The sequence below is a fragment of the Mastomys coucha genome, unplaced genomic scaffold, assembly GCF_008632895.1.
Source record: "Mastomys coucha isolate ucsf_1 unplaced genomic scaffold, UCSF_Mcou_1 pScaffold20, whole genome shotgun sequence".
NCBI classification, from domain to species: Eukaryota; Metazoa; Chordata; class Mammalia; order Rodentia; family Muridae; genus Mastomys; species Mastomys coucha.
The window spans coordinates 77,636,816-77,653,033 of NW_022196903.1; the positions used below are offsets into that span (position 1 = coordinate 77,636,816).

The 16,218-nt window shown below is 51.3% G+C and overlaps 1 protein-coding gene across 16 annotated transcripts in view; it reads left to right on the plus strand.

Moving 5' to 3' along the window:
* Positions 1-16,218, plus strand: part of Dysf (dysferlin) — a 201,473-nt gene that overhangs the window by 100,211 nt on the left and 85,044 nt on the right. For all 16 annotated transcript variants that reach the window (XM_031382343.1, XM_031382351.1, XM_031382347.1 and 13 more), the window contains 6 exons: positions 2,063-2,194; positions 2,274-2,440; positions 3,737-3,851; positions 4,060-4,165; positions 4,427-4,569; positions 6,472-6,645. In XM_031382343.1, the coding sequence (XP_031238203.1) occupies positions 2,063-2,194; positions 2,274-2,440; positions 3,737-3,851; positions 4,060-4,165; positions 4,427-4,569; positions 6,472-6,645 (837 nt within the window). The remainder of the gene's footprint in view (positions 1-2,062; positions 2,195-2,273; positions 2,441-3,736; positions 3,852-4,059; positions 4,166-4,426; positions 4,570-6,471; positions 6,646-16,218) is intronic.

The window sequence follows — 16,218 nt, forward strand, 5'->3', positions numbered from 1 at the left end:
AAAAAAAAAAAAAAAAAAAAAATGGGCATTGTCTTAATTAGTGATTGATGAGGGAGGGCCCAGCCCATTGTGGGTGGTGCTACCCCTGAGCTGGTGGTCCTGGGTGCTATAAGAAAGCAGGCTGAGTAAACCATGAGGAACAAACCAGTAAGTAGCACTCCTCTATGGCCTCCGGATCAGCTTCTGCCTTCAGGTTCCTGCCCTGTTTGAGTCCCTGACTTCCTTCAGTGATGAACAACAATATGGAAGTGTAAGCCAAATAAACCCCTTCCTCCTCAAGTTGCTTTTGGTCAAGGTGTTTTATAACAGCAACTATAACCCTAACTAAGACAGCCAGGACTGAGATAATTGGTGCACTGGGAGAGCAGCCTTTCAGAGGGGAAGGGTTGTGTGTGTGTGTGTGTGTGTGTGTGTGTGTGTGTGTTGGGCAGGAACCATGACCTCAGGACCTTCCCACCTGCTCCCAGACCATCTGAAGACATTCTTTGTTTGATCCTAACCTCAAGCTCCATCCTCCCTATTGCTCGCACAGGCTGCCCCTTTCCTTGTGTGTGTGGGAGACAGTGTGGGAATGGCTGGTAGTCTCTGGAGCGCTTCTACCTCCATTCTGACCTCTTGGCCCTGAAGCCTCCAAGAGAATGTGAGCTGAAAATGTTCCCTGATTCCAAGTGAAGGGGATTTAAAAAAAAAAAAAGGATATAGAATTGTTTCTCGAAGTCTTCCCCATGGAGTTCACGAGCCTGCCAGTAGCTCCTGAGCAAGCGCTACAAAAATGTTGGCAGCGGGCAGAGATCAAGCAAACACTGGTGTTCCTTAACTTAAACCCAAGCTGGAAAAAGTGAGCACCAGCAGAGGAGAGGAGCCCCAAACTAGACATTTCTTTATTTGCTGTTGCTATTTTGGGTTGGGAAGGCTGGCCCCGTCTGGGGGAGGCTGGTGGTGGGGAGCTCGAGGTGGAGGAGGAAAGAGGGGGGCAGGAATTCCTGCCATGTCCCAAGGGCTGGTGGCTTGGAGGGAAAAGGACAGCTAGCCACCCTGAGGGAGGAGACGGCTGAAGTGAAGACCACAGGGAGTTCCGGGGTAAGAAATGTCTCCACACTTCTCCAAGGGGCAACTGAAAGGAGGTGGACATGAGGAACAGGAGAGGATCAGCCGACAGTGGTCTGTGCCACTTCCCAAGCCCTCTCTCAACATAGGCTCTACCTCCAGGAGCCCAGGCCTTCCCACCAGCTTGGGAACCCTCACCCTGGCTTCTCAGCCTCTTCTGAACCCACCCAGACTCCCCTCTGCTCTCTCATTTGGTGAGGTATCTCTCACCATTCTGTCTCTGCTAGGGGACAGGGTGTCATTTTAAGAGGGAGGAATGCTTCTCTCCAAGGCCGAATCTGACCTTTGGTTTGAGTCAAACGGTGAAGTAATCGTAGGGAACATATATGTGTTTTTAAATGTTGGGTTGTTGTGGTTATTCCACTTGGCAGAGCTTCTGAAGCCTCCGGGATAAAAACCAGCTGAACAGCATAGAGTGGTTAACATGCTGATAAGCACTTGAAATTGTGGGGACATTGGATGCGATGCTCGAGTCTCGCCAGAGTATGAAGTACTGAAAATGAAACGAAGTGGCTTTAATTGCTCCTCTCCTGGAGCTCTGCTGTTCCTAGGATGGTGCTGTCCAGTGCAGCAGCCCATAGAGCTATTTAAATTAGTTAACATCCAATCATGAAAACTCCATTTCCCTGGTTACACGAGCCACTTTTCGGATGGCTCGTGGGTGCCCTACTGGACCCTGCAGAGATGAGCCTTTTCCACTGTAATGGACAGTTACCTCAAATGACAGATGTAAGAAGGTGGTGGGGGAGGGGATATTAGAGACCCTATTGTAGATATGACTCCATCTGTAGGGAGCTCCTACATGGCTGCCATCATCTTCTTTGATGAACAGGAATCTTGGGGAGAAAAACTATGACATTTGGTGTAGTCCCCCCAACAGAGTACACCTGACTGGATGTTGAGTTGTTATGCCTAGACCTGATGGGCTGTGTGTGCTATGTTTCTTTGATCCCAGTATCCTATGGAAGGCGTGCCTGGGGCCCGAATGCCTGTGCAGATCCGGATCAAGCTCTGGTTCGGGCTCTCTGTGGATGAGAAGGAATTCAATCAGTTTGCAGAGGGAAAGCTCTCTGTCTTTGCCGAAACGGTAAGTGCCTGCCAGCCTACCGGCCTCTGGGTTCTGAAGATGTGTGACCCTTCACCTCTCCTCTTTTCTTGGTCTACAGTATGAGAACCAGACAAAGTTGGCACTGGTTGGGAACTGGGGCACAACGGGCCTCACCTACCCCAAGTTTTCTGACGTCACAGGCAAGATCAAACTACCAAAAGATAGCTTCCGCCCCTCAGCTGGCTGGGCCTGGGCAGGAGACTGGTTCGTGTCTCCAGAGAAAACGTGAGTGGTAGTCCCAGGGTGTGGAGGGCTAGGCCAGGATACCCAACCCTTGCTCCTCCTTCTGCCTAGTTCTTCTTCCCAAGTCCTGAGCCCTGTGAATTCTTCTGCCTGCTCCTTGATGGCCACAGAGATGGTTTGGACCCTCCCGGGGCTGGGGCTTAGCAGGAATAGCTCACTCAGAAGTAAAGTGCTGTGTATCTGGGGATGGCTCAGGTGACAAAGCACTTGTCACACAAAAGTGAGGACTTTAGAGGTTCAGTTCCTTGGAACCCATGATAAAGCCCAGTGTCTATAACCCTCCTATGAGGAGCTGGGAGCAGGGACAGGAGAATCCCCTGAGGCCTTTGGGCCAACTGGCCTGGCATACTCAGTAGTAAACAACCAAGAGACCTTGCCTCAAACAGATGGATAGTGAGGACTGACACCCAAGATTGTCCTCTGACCTCCACATGCACGCCATAGTATGTGTGCATAGCACTCCCCCAATCTGCCCCTGCCATGTGTATGCGTGCACATACACACACACATTCATAATATACACAGAGTCCTTTATTATTAAGCATACCTTGGAGTTAGCACCCAGCCATGTGCCCTGCCTTCCATGATACAACAATGTCCTGTCATTGCACATACATGACGCTTCCTGTTCCAGCTCACTTGCCCCCCCACAATAGCCCCACCTCGTGCAGTCTATGCTTCCTCAGTCACTCTGCCCTCTCTTTTGTGACATCCAGTAGCTGTTTCTTTCTTTCTTTCTTTCTTCCTTCCTTCCTTTCTTTCTTTCTTTTTTTAAAGATTTCTTTCTTTATTTTATATATATAAGTACACTGTAGCTGTCTTCAGACACACCAGAAGAAGGCATCTGATCCCATTACAGATGGTTGTGAGCCACCATGTGGTTGCTGGGATTTGAACTCAGGACCTCTGGAAGAGCAGTCAGTGCTCTTAACCATTGAGCCATCTCTCCAGCCCCCCAGTAGCTTTTTCTAAAACTTGAAGTAGAACACAGAGTCAAGCATTAAATCTTCAATGTATAGCTTGATGACATTTTCTTAGCGCTACCCATTGGGCTTTGGTGCCTCCTTTTGGTCTTTCTTTTATCTCAGGTGGCATATCCTTTGGCTTGTGACCCTCTCTTCCTGTTCTAGGTCTCTCTTTCACTCTCTGTTCCAGTTTCTTTGCACTTCCCTGCCATCTGTGTCAAAGTCAGGTTGACAGTGCAGGTGGGCTGAGGTATGTGCCATCCTGGAGACAGAAGATAGTGAGGTGACCCTGTTACTCTCCCCTTTCCAATAGCCTGCTCCATGATGCTGACGCTGGTCATCTGAGCTTTGTGGAGGAGGTGTTTGAGAATCAGACCCGGCTACCTGGAGGCCAGTGGATTTACATGAGTGATAACTACACAGATGTGGTAAGGGGTTGCTGCAGGTGGGCAGCAGTATGCTTTTTCTGGGCTCCTGGGTGTTGGGCCCCACGGAGAGCCTGTGACTCAGAAAGATGGATGTTTTCTCCCCTGCCCTCACTTGCTGAGATGACTGCTCTGTGCTCCAGAGAGATGGTGACCTCGAATCGTGTGGGTGCCCAGTCTATCTCTTTACGTTTGCCTATTGTGTCTCTAGAATGGGGAGAAAGTGCTTCCGAAGGATGATATTGAATGCCCGCTGGGCTGGAAGTGGGAAGATGAAGAATGGTCCACAGACCTCAATCGGGCTGTTGATGAACAAGGTGGGAACACATACAGCCTTGGGGCCCAGCCCAGCCAGCTCCTAGTATGGCAGTGAGATAGCAGAAGGCTCCAGGCAGTTGTCTGGCTTTCAGTGGGCTAATTCACCTAGGAAACTTCCTGAACACACCTCTACTTCAAGCTATCAATTAGGACCAGAGTTTTTAGCTGCTCAGGGTCTGAGCATGCTCTACAAAGAGAGATAGCTTAGGAGAGACAGAGATTTGCTGACAGTGACTAACAGGTTTCACCTTACCTCCTAGGCTGGGAGTACAGCATCACCATACCCCCAGACCGGAAGCCAAAACACTGGGTCCCTGTTGAGAAGATGTATTACACTCACAGGCGGCGACGCTGGGTCCGACTACGCAGGAGGGACCTCAGCCAGATGGAGGCACTGAAGAGGGTGAGCCAATGGGAGGTGGATGGGAGTGGGGCTTCCGGATGGAGGAGGCCAGTGGACATAGGGTAGACCTGTATGCATTAACAACCATACGAGTGAGCGTGTAGCATTTATTATTGATCTGTACTGTTATAGATATATTGCTGCAATGGTGAAACATTATGACCAAGGTGACCTATAGAAAAGGAGTTCATTTGGGCTTATAGTTCCAGGGGTTAGAGTCTATCATATTTGTGGAGTAGGCATGGGTGCTGGAAGGAAACCCAGAGTTCACACCTTGAAACATGAGCATGAAGCAGAGAGGAAATGGGAAGTGGCCGGGGAGGATTTAAACTTCAAAGCCCACTCCCAGAGACACAGTTCTCTAGCAAGGCTATACCACCTAAAGCTCCCCAAACAGTGCCATCAGTTGGGGACAAGTATTCAAATTCCTGGGGGGGGGCATTCTCACTCAGAACACCGCAAGACCCAGTAAATTCATTGACAGGTCACACCCAGATCAATTTAGCATGCAGACCCATCACACTGAAAATATGGGTCACACTCTGCACGGCAGATCACACCTCCACCACAACACAGACCACACTCAAAACATGTAGGCCAGACCAGGCTCCACAGATCACACCTGGTATCACGGATGCCCACAAACACATAGGATAGATTCGAGTTAAGGAGAATTTCCCGGCTGCATTCACTTAAGTCCCAGGAGGCTCAAGGATGTCAAAGAAGTGTCTTGTTTTTGACTTCCTAGAGGAAGACTCTGTAGCGTGGAGGCTGTGCCATGGCAAGCAAGCCTGTGGCAGGGGCTCTTGAGTCTCACAGATACCTCACCTGGAGGCTGGGGATGGGGTGTTCACCCTCCGAGTTGTTTGCCACTGGCTACTGTCTGGCAGGATGTCCTGTGACACACACATCTCCACAGGGAGGTGGTTTACTAGAGGTGGGGCTGTGTCCTGAGCCCACATTTCTGGCTCCTGGTGATAGGCCACAGTGTTAATGTGTTGGCTTGTAAAGGACCAAGAGCCATCAGTGTTTACCCGGAACATGCCATGGAACACAGGACAGGCCCACAGTGAGCACACATGACCACATATGCTTGTCTCAGAGTCTGGGGATGCCTCTGCTTAACCCAGCCTCAGCCCCTGCCTTCCTTGGATCCTCTTGGCATCTATTCTCCATCCCTAAGAACACATTTGGGTTTTGGTAGCAGAACCAGGCCTCTCCCACTGTAAGCGTAGTCTTTAGGGGAGCCAGCTTTCGTCTTCCTTTAAGCAGAGGCTCTAGAGGGGGATGTCTGGGGTCTGAGGAAGAGGTAAGTGTTTTGGACAAGCTGCTGTGGACCAGGCTGACAGCTCTTTCTCTCCATAGAGGACATCCAGTTGTTAGAGGTGTGGACTTTGCTTAGAGGGCCCAGACTGAGTTGATATCTAACAGCAGTGCTCTCTCACAGGGCCCAGGGCCAGGCATTTCCAGGCTTCCTGTGGGAAAGGATCCCCTTAGAGGAGAGGCAGGAGCCCCTCACAGTTGGCTTAGGTCCACATCCTGGTAAGAAGTAGTCTGAGCTTAGGAAGCAGTCTCTACATTTTGCCTCTGAACTGTAGACCCATTTCTGTGTTTAGAAGCTAGGAGGTGAACGATAGAAAGGAAACAAGAAGGAAAGCTTGGATTTGGGCAGTCCACCCCCAGCTCAAATAAACAGCCCTGAAGAAGCCAGTGTCTAGCCCAGCTGCTCTCTACCTTCCCCACGGGCCTCCTCGGCTACCTGGTGGCCTAGGAGCCTCCTTTCCCTCCTGGGTTTCCTACTCAAGGCTGCTCAAAGCCACCTTCTTCCAGGTGGCTTTTCCGGGCTTACCTCTTGGAACCCTGCCCTGTCTCTCCCTCTTAGCTGCCTCCTCTCTCCTGCAGCACAGGCAGGCAGAGGCTGAGGGCGAGGGCTGGGAATACGCCTCTCTCTTTGGCTGGAAGTTCCACCTGGAGTACCGCAAGACAGATGCCTTCCGCCGCCGCCGCTGGCGCCGTCGCATGGAGCCGCTGGAGAAGACAGGACCTGCAGCTGTGTTTGCCCTTGAGGGGGCCCTGGTACATTGGGTTGCATCTGGCTGGGCTTGGGTGGGGTACAGCATGCCTTTCCAAGGCTGATGTGGGACAGGCACGGAGCCCCCAGGGTCATGGCTTTTAGATGGAACATTGGCCAGTCGTCCTGGCTTTGGTCCCTGTGGGGTGGCATGTGGGAAGAGTGAATAGCGTTCTGGGTGTCTTCCTAAAATAAGACAGCTTCTTTCTTGACACTGGAAGACCCACTGCTTCTCTGAGTGTGAAGATGAGAGCAGAGAGGGAGGAGGCCTCACTCTGAGTGGCTCACCAGACAGCAAAGCGAAGGGACTTGGAGCTTCCTGCAGAGATGGGCTGGGATAGATGGGAGAAGTCTGGGAGTGACTGGAAAGGTCTGGTGACCCCGGCATATCCTTGACTGGCCATAGTACTCCCCAGGCAGAGACTTGCTAGCATCTAGGAGAGACATGTACCTGTGAAAGGGAAATCTTGGATGGCTACCAGTCTCCTTCGGCCTTTCCATAGTTAGTAGTACTGAGATTGCTTCAAGTTACTCAAGATCTGGGTGAGGAGTCCCAGGAAGAGATGATGGCATACAGCCTGTTCTCTGCTCTCTGTTCTGCTGGACTGGAGACTCTTGGAGACAGGATGAAAGGCCTGAATGAAACCACCACTTCTGACATGCAGCCGGCATTCCATGTACATTCTTTGTGGGTGCTCTGGGGTGTGAGCCTGGGAAGCAGGCCCTACTATTACCCTGTACACACAAGACTGTCTGTATCTGTGTATATGTGCACATCAGTGAGTCAGGGCAGCTTAAGACCTGGGAGAGTCTAGTAGGGTGGGTCCAGGATGTGATGAATGGAAGCAGAGAAGGAGGCAATAGCCAGTGGTGACCCCCAAAAGCTGGACAGAGAGGCCCTCCATCTCAATAGTGCAGAAGAGGAGGCCCTCTGGAGGCCAGGTGATAGCCTGTCACAGTCTCATAGAAAGAACCTTTTAGTCCTAGACAAAGCCTGGGAGAGACGCAGAATCATCAGAGAGCTGGGGGCCACTAAACAGCTGTCAGTCAGGACAGGAGCAGATGTGTGGTTTCTATGAAGCAGGGCTGTGGGTGGCTGTCTTTGTCTTGTGGTGGCCTGGATTGGGATAGGAGGAAGAGCTTGAGGAAGGCCAGGCAAGCACTGAAGGGAGAGGATTCATTCCAATTAGGCTAGGGGGATGAGTAGGGTGGATATTTCAGAGACTCCATTCTTACAGGCTGATGAACAAGGGGGCTTTGGGCTTTGGGCCTCACTTAGCTGGAAAGTGCTGGAGAGGAGCCAGGTATTAGGTGGCAGGAAATTGAGGTTTTTCAGGGCTGGGTTTTTTCTTGGTAGCAATGATAATGCTGGTGGCAGAAGACATGCCACATCCTGACAACCACAGCTAGACAAAATTATGCTGCCCTCTTCCCATATGGAGAGCCCAGAGTGGCTCAACTCTGGGAAGAAAATGGCCCTAGCTGATTGGCTGCCTGTGCCAGGCTCTGTGCCTGAGACGGCAGGTGGGAGGTTCGAGGAGAGCACACGTGGGCTCTGTGATTGGCAGCATCACTAGGTTTGATAGAAGACGTTCTGAAAAGGAAAAGAAACTGGAAATAGTGGTAAGCAGAGAGTTCCGGAGGGCGGGTCTGGGACTCTTATGGGCACCAGGGAGCTGGGGTAATGTTGAGCATAGGTGAGGTCTGACTGGAGGAGGGATTGGGGACCATGAATAAAGTAGCTATGGAAAGTAACTGAGGGAGATTCCTGTCAGAAGATCCAGGGATGAGACAACCACATAAAGAAGGAGCCCAAGGACCGAAGTGGTATTTGGAATGGCAGAGGGACACACGGGTGTCAGAGGCCCAGTCATGTTAGATGGCAAGGGAGCTGAGAGTGTGAGGCCACAGGGTGAGCCCAGTGTCGCTATGAGTTCACTGTTGGCTCTGGCAAGTCTGACATTCAGTGTAGCTGTGAGGAGAACAGATCTAGTGGCTGCCTGACAGGCCACCAGGGCAGGCAAGAAGGAGGAACTGGAGTTGAGTGTCAGCTGGGAGGGGTGGGACACGAGGCTAGAGGTGCCCAGGACCTCTAAGCAGGGTGGGACTTGGAGAAGGAAGTCAAGCAAGGCTAGGAGATGTGGGCCCAAGATTCTTGAAGTAATGACTGGAGGAATGGGGCAGGGTGGTCATGAGATTTCCCATAAGCAGAGACATTGTCGTGGGAGTATCACAGAAGTCACGTGTCAAGCTGACAGACACGGGAGGGTTGATGGATTTTGATTCATTTGTGATTAGCTTATGAAAGGAATCAGCCCCAGGAATCCCTCCACATCTCTGGGGAACATGACTGCCAGAGAATCTGAGGGAGGATCTGAGAATCTGAGAAGCAGAAGGAGCCAGAGCACCCCCTGAAGCCTGTCACCCTATCACATTTGCATGTAGTTCAGGGCAGGCATCAGCAGACATCAGGGACCAGCAGCGGTGCCCTGGTAACAGAACACTAGGCAATCTGTCCTGAGATGCATCATGGGCATGAGTTCTGGTCCCTGGTGGATTACCCAGGTAATTGCTATGGTGCATTACCCAGAGTTCTGCAGTGTCCTTAGGAGTTCAGTGTCTGGACAGGGCCATTATCCTTTTTTAACTGGGTGGATCTAGATCACTTTGTAACTGAGCACATCAGAGCATGTGCTCTGATGGGTTTGAATGTCCGTTCAGCCCCACATACTCTTGAGACATGAGTACTCAGACTCATGATCATACCTCACATGCCCCCATAGCACACTCCCTTTCTATAGTCACCTTCACATGCTTTTAGTCTGGCCTAAGCTTACTGGCCTTGCCCTGGAACATCCTGGTATCTTGGCCCAAGGACCAGAACTCATGGCCGTGCTGCATCTCAGGACAGATTGCCTAGTGTTCTGTTACCAGGGCACTGCTGCTGGTCCCTGATGTCTGCTGATGCCTGCCCTGAACTAGGTGTAAAGGTGATAGGGTGACAGGTTTCAGGAGTGTTCTGGCTCCTTCTGCTTCTGCCTTCCACGCCTCTGGGACTCTCACTCATGGAAGAGATTATATCTCAGCAGCCCTGGAAGATTAGCAGTGACTGTGCAGGCTAATGAGCAGAAGTCAACTAAGGACTGGTTACAATGGCGGCTCTGACACAGTGTCTGGGTCGGGTACCAAGAATCTCTACATCTAACAAGGTCCTAAGGGATGCTGCTGCTGCTGCTGCTGCTGCTGCTGCTGCTGCTGCTACTGCTGCTGGCTCCAGGGCCATCTTTAAGTAATGAAGATAGAAGATAGTTTGCACTGGCCTCCACTTAGATGCTTTTCTGAGAGAGGCTGCGTGTATGACCAGAGTCATGGATGGTGGGGCAAGATCAGATCGCTTGCTCTGCTGCCCTTTGGTGTATCCGATGCTGGTAGCTTGGTCCATGAGAAGCTCCTGTGTGATTTAGGTCTGGAAGAGAGAGACTCATGTGTGAGTGTGGATAAACCTGCCGCCTTCTGTATAGAACTTAGCTGTTCTATCGTTATTCCAGAGTGACCGTGTTGAGGAGGAGGGTGCTCAGAGGAAGTTATAGAGATCTTGAAAGAGCCAGGGAAGGACTGTGGGTGGGGTTAAGGAAACCTCCTAGGAATCCGATGGGTTTGAATGTCTGGGCCCCAGCACCAGGCCTGGTTATGCCTTGCCTTCCACTACCCCTCCCCTGGCCTGTGCATCCTTGGCAAGGCTGGGCCTGGTCTGCCAGCTCCCTCTGGAAATCGTCTCTTTGGAAGGCAGGCCCTGTCTGCTCGTTAGCACCAGCAGCAGGGGCCAAGCCTGGCTCCCTCCTCAGAGCGGGAGGCCCTGGCTCAGTCTGCTAAGCGTCTGCTGTCTCCATCCCGCGCATTATTTTATTTTCGTATTATTCTTTTTCCAGCTAATATCCTGGCATTCCCAAAGACACCGGTTTCATAATCTTCCTGGCGTTCCCAGGGAGCTGGGAATCAGAGTACAAAGCCGCTATTATAGCGTGTTCCATCAGCCTCCTCCTTACCCCACACCCCTTGCTGCCGCCACAACCACCACCGCCCGGCTCCCACCCAGTCACCCCCTCCTGACGCCACCAGCCTCTCTGGGAACTCTGGTGACGGCTGCTGAGGATGAGCTCACGGAATCTGTCCTGTTGCCCTTGCCCTAGGCCTGCCCTCCAGGCACAAGGATTTTTCCAAGCCCTGCCTCTGCACTTGGCCTTGCAAGAGGGGCAAAGCCTCCTGAGCTTCAGAGGCAGCCTGGCTGGGAGGGAGGGAGAGACAGGCCTGAAGCATGTGCATGTGCTGGCGGCCTTGGTGCCTTCTAGAGCTGAGAAAGACTTCCATGCTTAAAGGTGCATGTGGCATGTGAGCCTCGGAGCTGCAGGAGCCTTGGGAAGTTGGATGCATTCCCCCCGCCCCCTCCCCCCCCCTTGTGTGTGTGTGTGTGTTCTCCTACCCTTTGGCAGATCTGATATTTTTCGTATGTGTCTGTATGATGGCTAAAATTCTAGTGTCAGGCCCCTGGCATTATTTACTTCTCTAGGACATCCAAGTTTCTAAGAAAGAATTACTGTATCTTTTTAATCACGTGTCGCAGACCATGCAGATAGGTTTATATATTGCCTTATATGCTGACATTAGCCCATTTTACAGTTGGGGACAACTAGCCTAGCTCCTGTCCACACGTGGCTCTTTAAATTCTTTTCTAAAGTAACCGGAATAAGGAAGTGCAGTTCCTGTCACACTGGGTGGTGCAGCTATGATGTGGTGATGTCATTGTAGACGGTTCTTCAAGTCCTGGACGTTACTACAGAAGAGATTCATTTGCATCTGTCCCGGAACCTACCTAGGGTAGACAGCTGCTCTCTCCCTTCCTCGGGCACTTTCTGACTCTTGGCCAGGCCACTAGCTGCAATTTTTGACCTTCCCTTTCACTGGTGTCTCTTCTCCCCCACCCAGGATGCTTTGGAGTGGCCCTAAGGAGAGAAGGTCTGAAGCATCAGAAGGCTGCACTCGGCTAGGCTAGCGTCCTTGGTTATCCTTGCTCCCTGCAAGGATGCTAAGTCGGATATGAAGTCAGACAGGCAGCTGAGTTCCTTGGGGCAGCCAGGTATGGTGAATCCATCTCACCACCCAGAGAAGCTGCCACCCAGGAAGCCTGCAGTGCCTGCAGTAGGTTGGCTGAGACCAAAGTGGCGAAAGCCCTTAGAGACAGGTGTCACCACCCTGGGCCTTTGTCAGGGAAGGGCAGCTGTGAGTTGTAAGGGCTGGGAAGGGGGTCAAGGGAAGGCCAATGCCAGTGTGAAGTAACTCAAGATTTGAGCTGGCTGGAAATGAGATCCCATGTGGCTTGGCCAAGGTGGGGCCATCTCTGGATCTGGATGAAGCCATGCTGTGTGTCTGGTACCCCCAAGCCCAGTTCCTAGATCTGTTCTCCCTGTGCGAAGAATCCTTCAGAGATTTGCCTCCTGAGTACCTATAGCTGGAGGTGACTGACTTCTTGGAGGACTAGTTTGTATATCAGCCCCCTGGTTCCTTTCTTGAGATAAGGTTTCCTGTATCCTAGTCTGGTCTTGATCTCACTATGTAGCCTAGGGTGACCTAGAACTTCTTATCTTCCCCACCTCTTCGATGGGGATTACAGGTGTGTTCTACCCATTATGGCCTTACACAGTGCTGCAGACTGAACCCAGGGCCTTGCTCATGCTAGCCAAGCATTCTCCCCATTGAGCCCCATCCCCAGATCCTATGGGCTCTCAACCATCTGAAACAAGCACTTGTTCTCTACCTGGCACTGTGCTAGCTGGGATGTGAGGGCTGGTAACCCCATTCAAACAGAGGTCTCCCATCCCTCCCGTTTTGCCTGCTAGAGAGGACAGTTTGATAATGTCCCCTAAATATATATGGGCCCTGTGTCTCTCTGTTTTGCTCCAACCTGGGTTTTAAGTTGCTGAGGCCCGAATGTGTGTGCCTGCACAGTTGGAGCCCTGTGTATGATGTCACACACGAGGGTCTATGTTCTTTTATTCCTAATTTTTAAAAAATCTGGCTCGGGGTATTATTAATAGTCCTTCTGAGAAAACAGATGTGAAGAATCAGGGCATTTCCAGGCAAAGTGGGACAGACACTTGTTGAAATTCTTGAGGCAGCTGGCACAGGAAAGAACCTGCCCTGGATGTCTCTGCAGCCCGCACATGCGCACAGAAGGAGGAGACCTGGGGAGGACACTGGGCCTGAATCAGCCCACACGTGGCACTATGTGCTCTCCAGGTTGCCTGGTGCCTTCCCAGCTCCATGGAGCTCTCAGGCGGTAGTTTTGCAAAGATTTAGTGAAGACTTTAGCGGCTGACTCCAAACCCTGGTTCCAGCTGCAAATTAAATGGGGTTGCACCCTTGCCTGTTATTCTACTTAAAACCTGATTGGGAAGGGAGGTCTCCAGTTCACTCCCTCTTTTAAAGGGCTTTCTTCCCTGGGTCTGGCCTGCTGTCTCGTGTGGGGTTTGTATAGTGGCAGCCAGGAGAGTGCCCTGGGTCCTGGGTGTGACTTCTGGCCCCAGCCTGGCACTCAGGCCTCTGCAGTTATCTGGAACGTTGCTCAGATGCTCTGAACTGATGGATTCTGGGAGAGAAACCTTGGTCTTGTTAGAGAATCTGCTGTTTAACTTCAGGGAAGAGACGAGCTGCTCTTGAACCTTGGTTTTCTTGCTCATCGGACAGGGAAGATTAAAGGCATTAGCAAAACAAGAATAGAGGAGGGTTAACACACTGTGGGCCACCAGCCAAATCTGGCCAGTGGCATATTTTGGCAAATAAACCTCTGTTGGCACAGAGCCAATGTCAGCCCTGGATGGCCTGTCACCACGTTGTATCCTAATGGGCACTGCATCTGTGACAGACCCTGCATAGCCCATAGTGATGAAGGTGTGAATGGCCTGGCTGCTTGTGGCGGTCCCTCATGTCCTGTCCTAGGACACGCACCACAGGTGCCTGTGGCCACTGACTTTGTTTATAGATGATGTCTAACCAGCCCTAGGAGGCAGGCTCCACTAGGAACCCAGTTTTGGAGACAACTTGTTGATTCAGTTGAACTGACTTTAGATGGGAACCAGGGAAAGCGATCTGTCCCTATGTTCCTGCAGAACTGCTGACGAGGTCACAGTGAAGACAGTGGAGATCTAGAGGGTCATCTGAGGGTCCAGCCAATGCTCAACTGCCAGCTCTCCAGGCATGGCCCAGCCAGGGTCCCCTGCTCAGACTTGGTTCATGTGGGACATTTCCCAGATGTGTGTGGATTTCTCTTCTTTTTTTTGTTTTCTTTGACTTTTTTTTTTAGACAGAGTCTCATGACAACCTAGGCTGCCCTAGAACTCACTCTGTAACTCAGGCTGCCCTAGAACTTCTTGCTCTCTCATGCCATAGGATCCCAAGAGCCAGGGCTATAGGCTTGTGCTACCATTTCTGTTTTGAAATATAGTTTCTTTTTTTTTTTTAAAAAAAGATTTATTTATTTATTTTATGTATATGAGTACACTGTAGCTGTACAGATGGTTGTGAGCCATCATGTGGTTGCTGGGAATTGAACTCAGGACCTCTGCTCTCTCCGGCCCAAAGATTTATTTATTATTATATGTAAGTACACTGTAGCTGTCTTCAGACACACCAGAAGAGGGCATCAGACCTCATTACGGATGGTTGTGAACCACCATGTGGTTGTTGGGATTTAAACCCAGGACCTTCGGAAGATCAGTCAGTGCTCTTAACCACTGAGCCTGAAATACAGTTTCTTAAGTTGTAAGTGTAGACAGTTTCCTTGTCTGTCTAATAACGGCCTTGCAGAGACCTGGGTCTGAAATCTACTCTGTGGCTGTGGGGCAGTCCCAGCACTTACCATCCTGGGGTCTCTAGCCCTGTTTGCAGGAACAGACAGATGGGTGATGGTTAGGTCCTGCCATAGGGTCCTTCCCAGTGGCCCAGACACCAGGCTCTTCTTGCTTCTTCTTCCTGTCCTGTGGTGGGCGTGGTCTTCCTTGGAAGAAGGAAGCGGGCACCACTTGTGCTGGGCTATGGCTCTCTACTTGACCTGGCCAACGCAGAGAAAAGATTCCAGGGGTCTCCCGGATAGTCCCAACATTCCTCTGAGGCCTTGCTGATTCCTACCCCCAGCCAAAATCTGGCATCTGAGGCACTGTCCCCAGCCTTCTAAGCTTGTGGTTGCTCTGCCCACCCTCTCCTCATTGTCTCCCTCCTATCTCTCCACATGGGTGCTGATAAGGTCCCCCAGAAGAATATGGGTAATTCAGAGCTCCCCTTTGAGACTGCAACCATCTTCCTGGTGGATGGTGTATAGCTCTCAAAGAACCTCAAACATGTTGTCAGGTCTTTTCTAGGTCCCCATCTCACCTGGATAAGAGAAGGGGCCCCTTTTGTAAGGCACTAAGAACCTGCCTATCTCCTTTTGGTTGAAGGATTTGGAGGTCAGTACTGGGCAGGCCCAGCTAGGCTTGGCTTCAGCTTTAGGGACATTTGGGGGCACTCCATAGCATCTCCGAGGCCCACTTTCTATTCCTTACTGCCTCAGGCTCCTTCAGGGATCCATGGCCTCCTGCCGGGCAGCAGTGGGTTGGAGGCTGCCCAGTCCCCCGCTGAGGGAGCCACAGGATCCCATATACAGCTTGCCCTAGGACACAGTGTGTGGCCACAGACGGCATGGCTGCCAGCCCCAGCCTGGGAGTCTCCGCATGAGCTATGGAGTGAAGAATGTGACTGTGGGAAACCCAATGCCCTAGGCCAACAAGGCTGGGTAGGAGTGGGTGAAGGGCAGATGGCAGAAACCCCAGCAGCAGCATCCCATGACACCTGGCTGTTCACAGAATCCCACTAGGCATCCCCACTCCAGTTTTCCCACCTGCCATCTCAGCCCTCCTTTGCTCCCCCTACCCATGATTACACCATACCTATTGCCTTCCCAAAAGGGAAGCTCCGAAAATCCTGCTCTGCCTTTCTGACATACAGAGCAGCCTGTTGGTTACCAAGACATCCTGGGGGTTCCTCCTTTAGCAGAGTCAGACCCTGGCCTCCTGAAGTGAGGAGAACACAGTTAGCCACACAGTTAACTTCCTCCTGTCTGGGATCTTTAGTCCTTGAGCTGCCTATATTGTCCAAGGTAAGGCATGCTGAACTTTCTGTCGCTGGAGATAGCTCTGGACCAGGGATATGACCGTGTGTGTATGTGTGTATGTGTGTGTGTGTGTGTGTGTGTGTGTGTGTGTGTGTATGTGTGTGTGTGTGTGTGTGTGTGTGTGTGTGTGTGTGATATAAAGCGTATAAAGGTTGTCTCTCCATGCCTTTCCTGCTTCCTTTCAGAATACAAACTGGAGAGGTAGTAAGCTACTGAAAGTAGGCAGCCAAAAACAAAAACAAAAAGAGCTCATGCTTAGGGAGCTGGAGAGATGGCTCAGAGATTAAGAGCACTGATTGCTCTCCTGGAGGACCTGAGTTCAAATCCTAGCAACCACATAGTAGCTCACAACCACCCATAATGAGATCTGATGGTG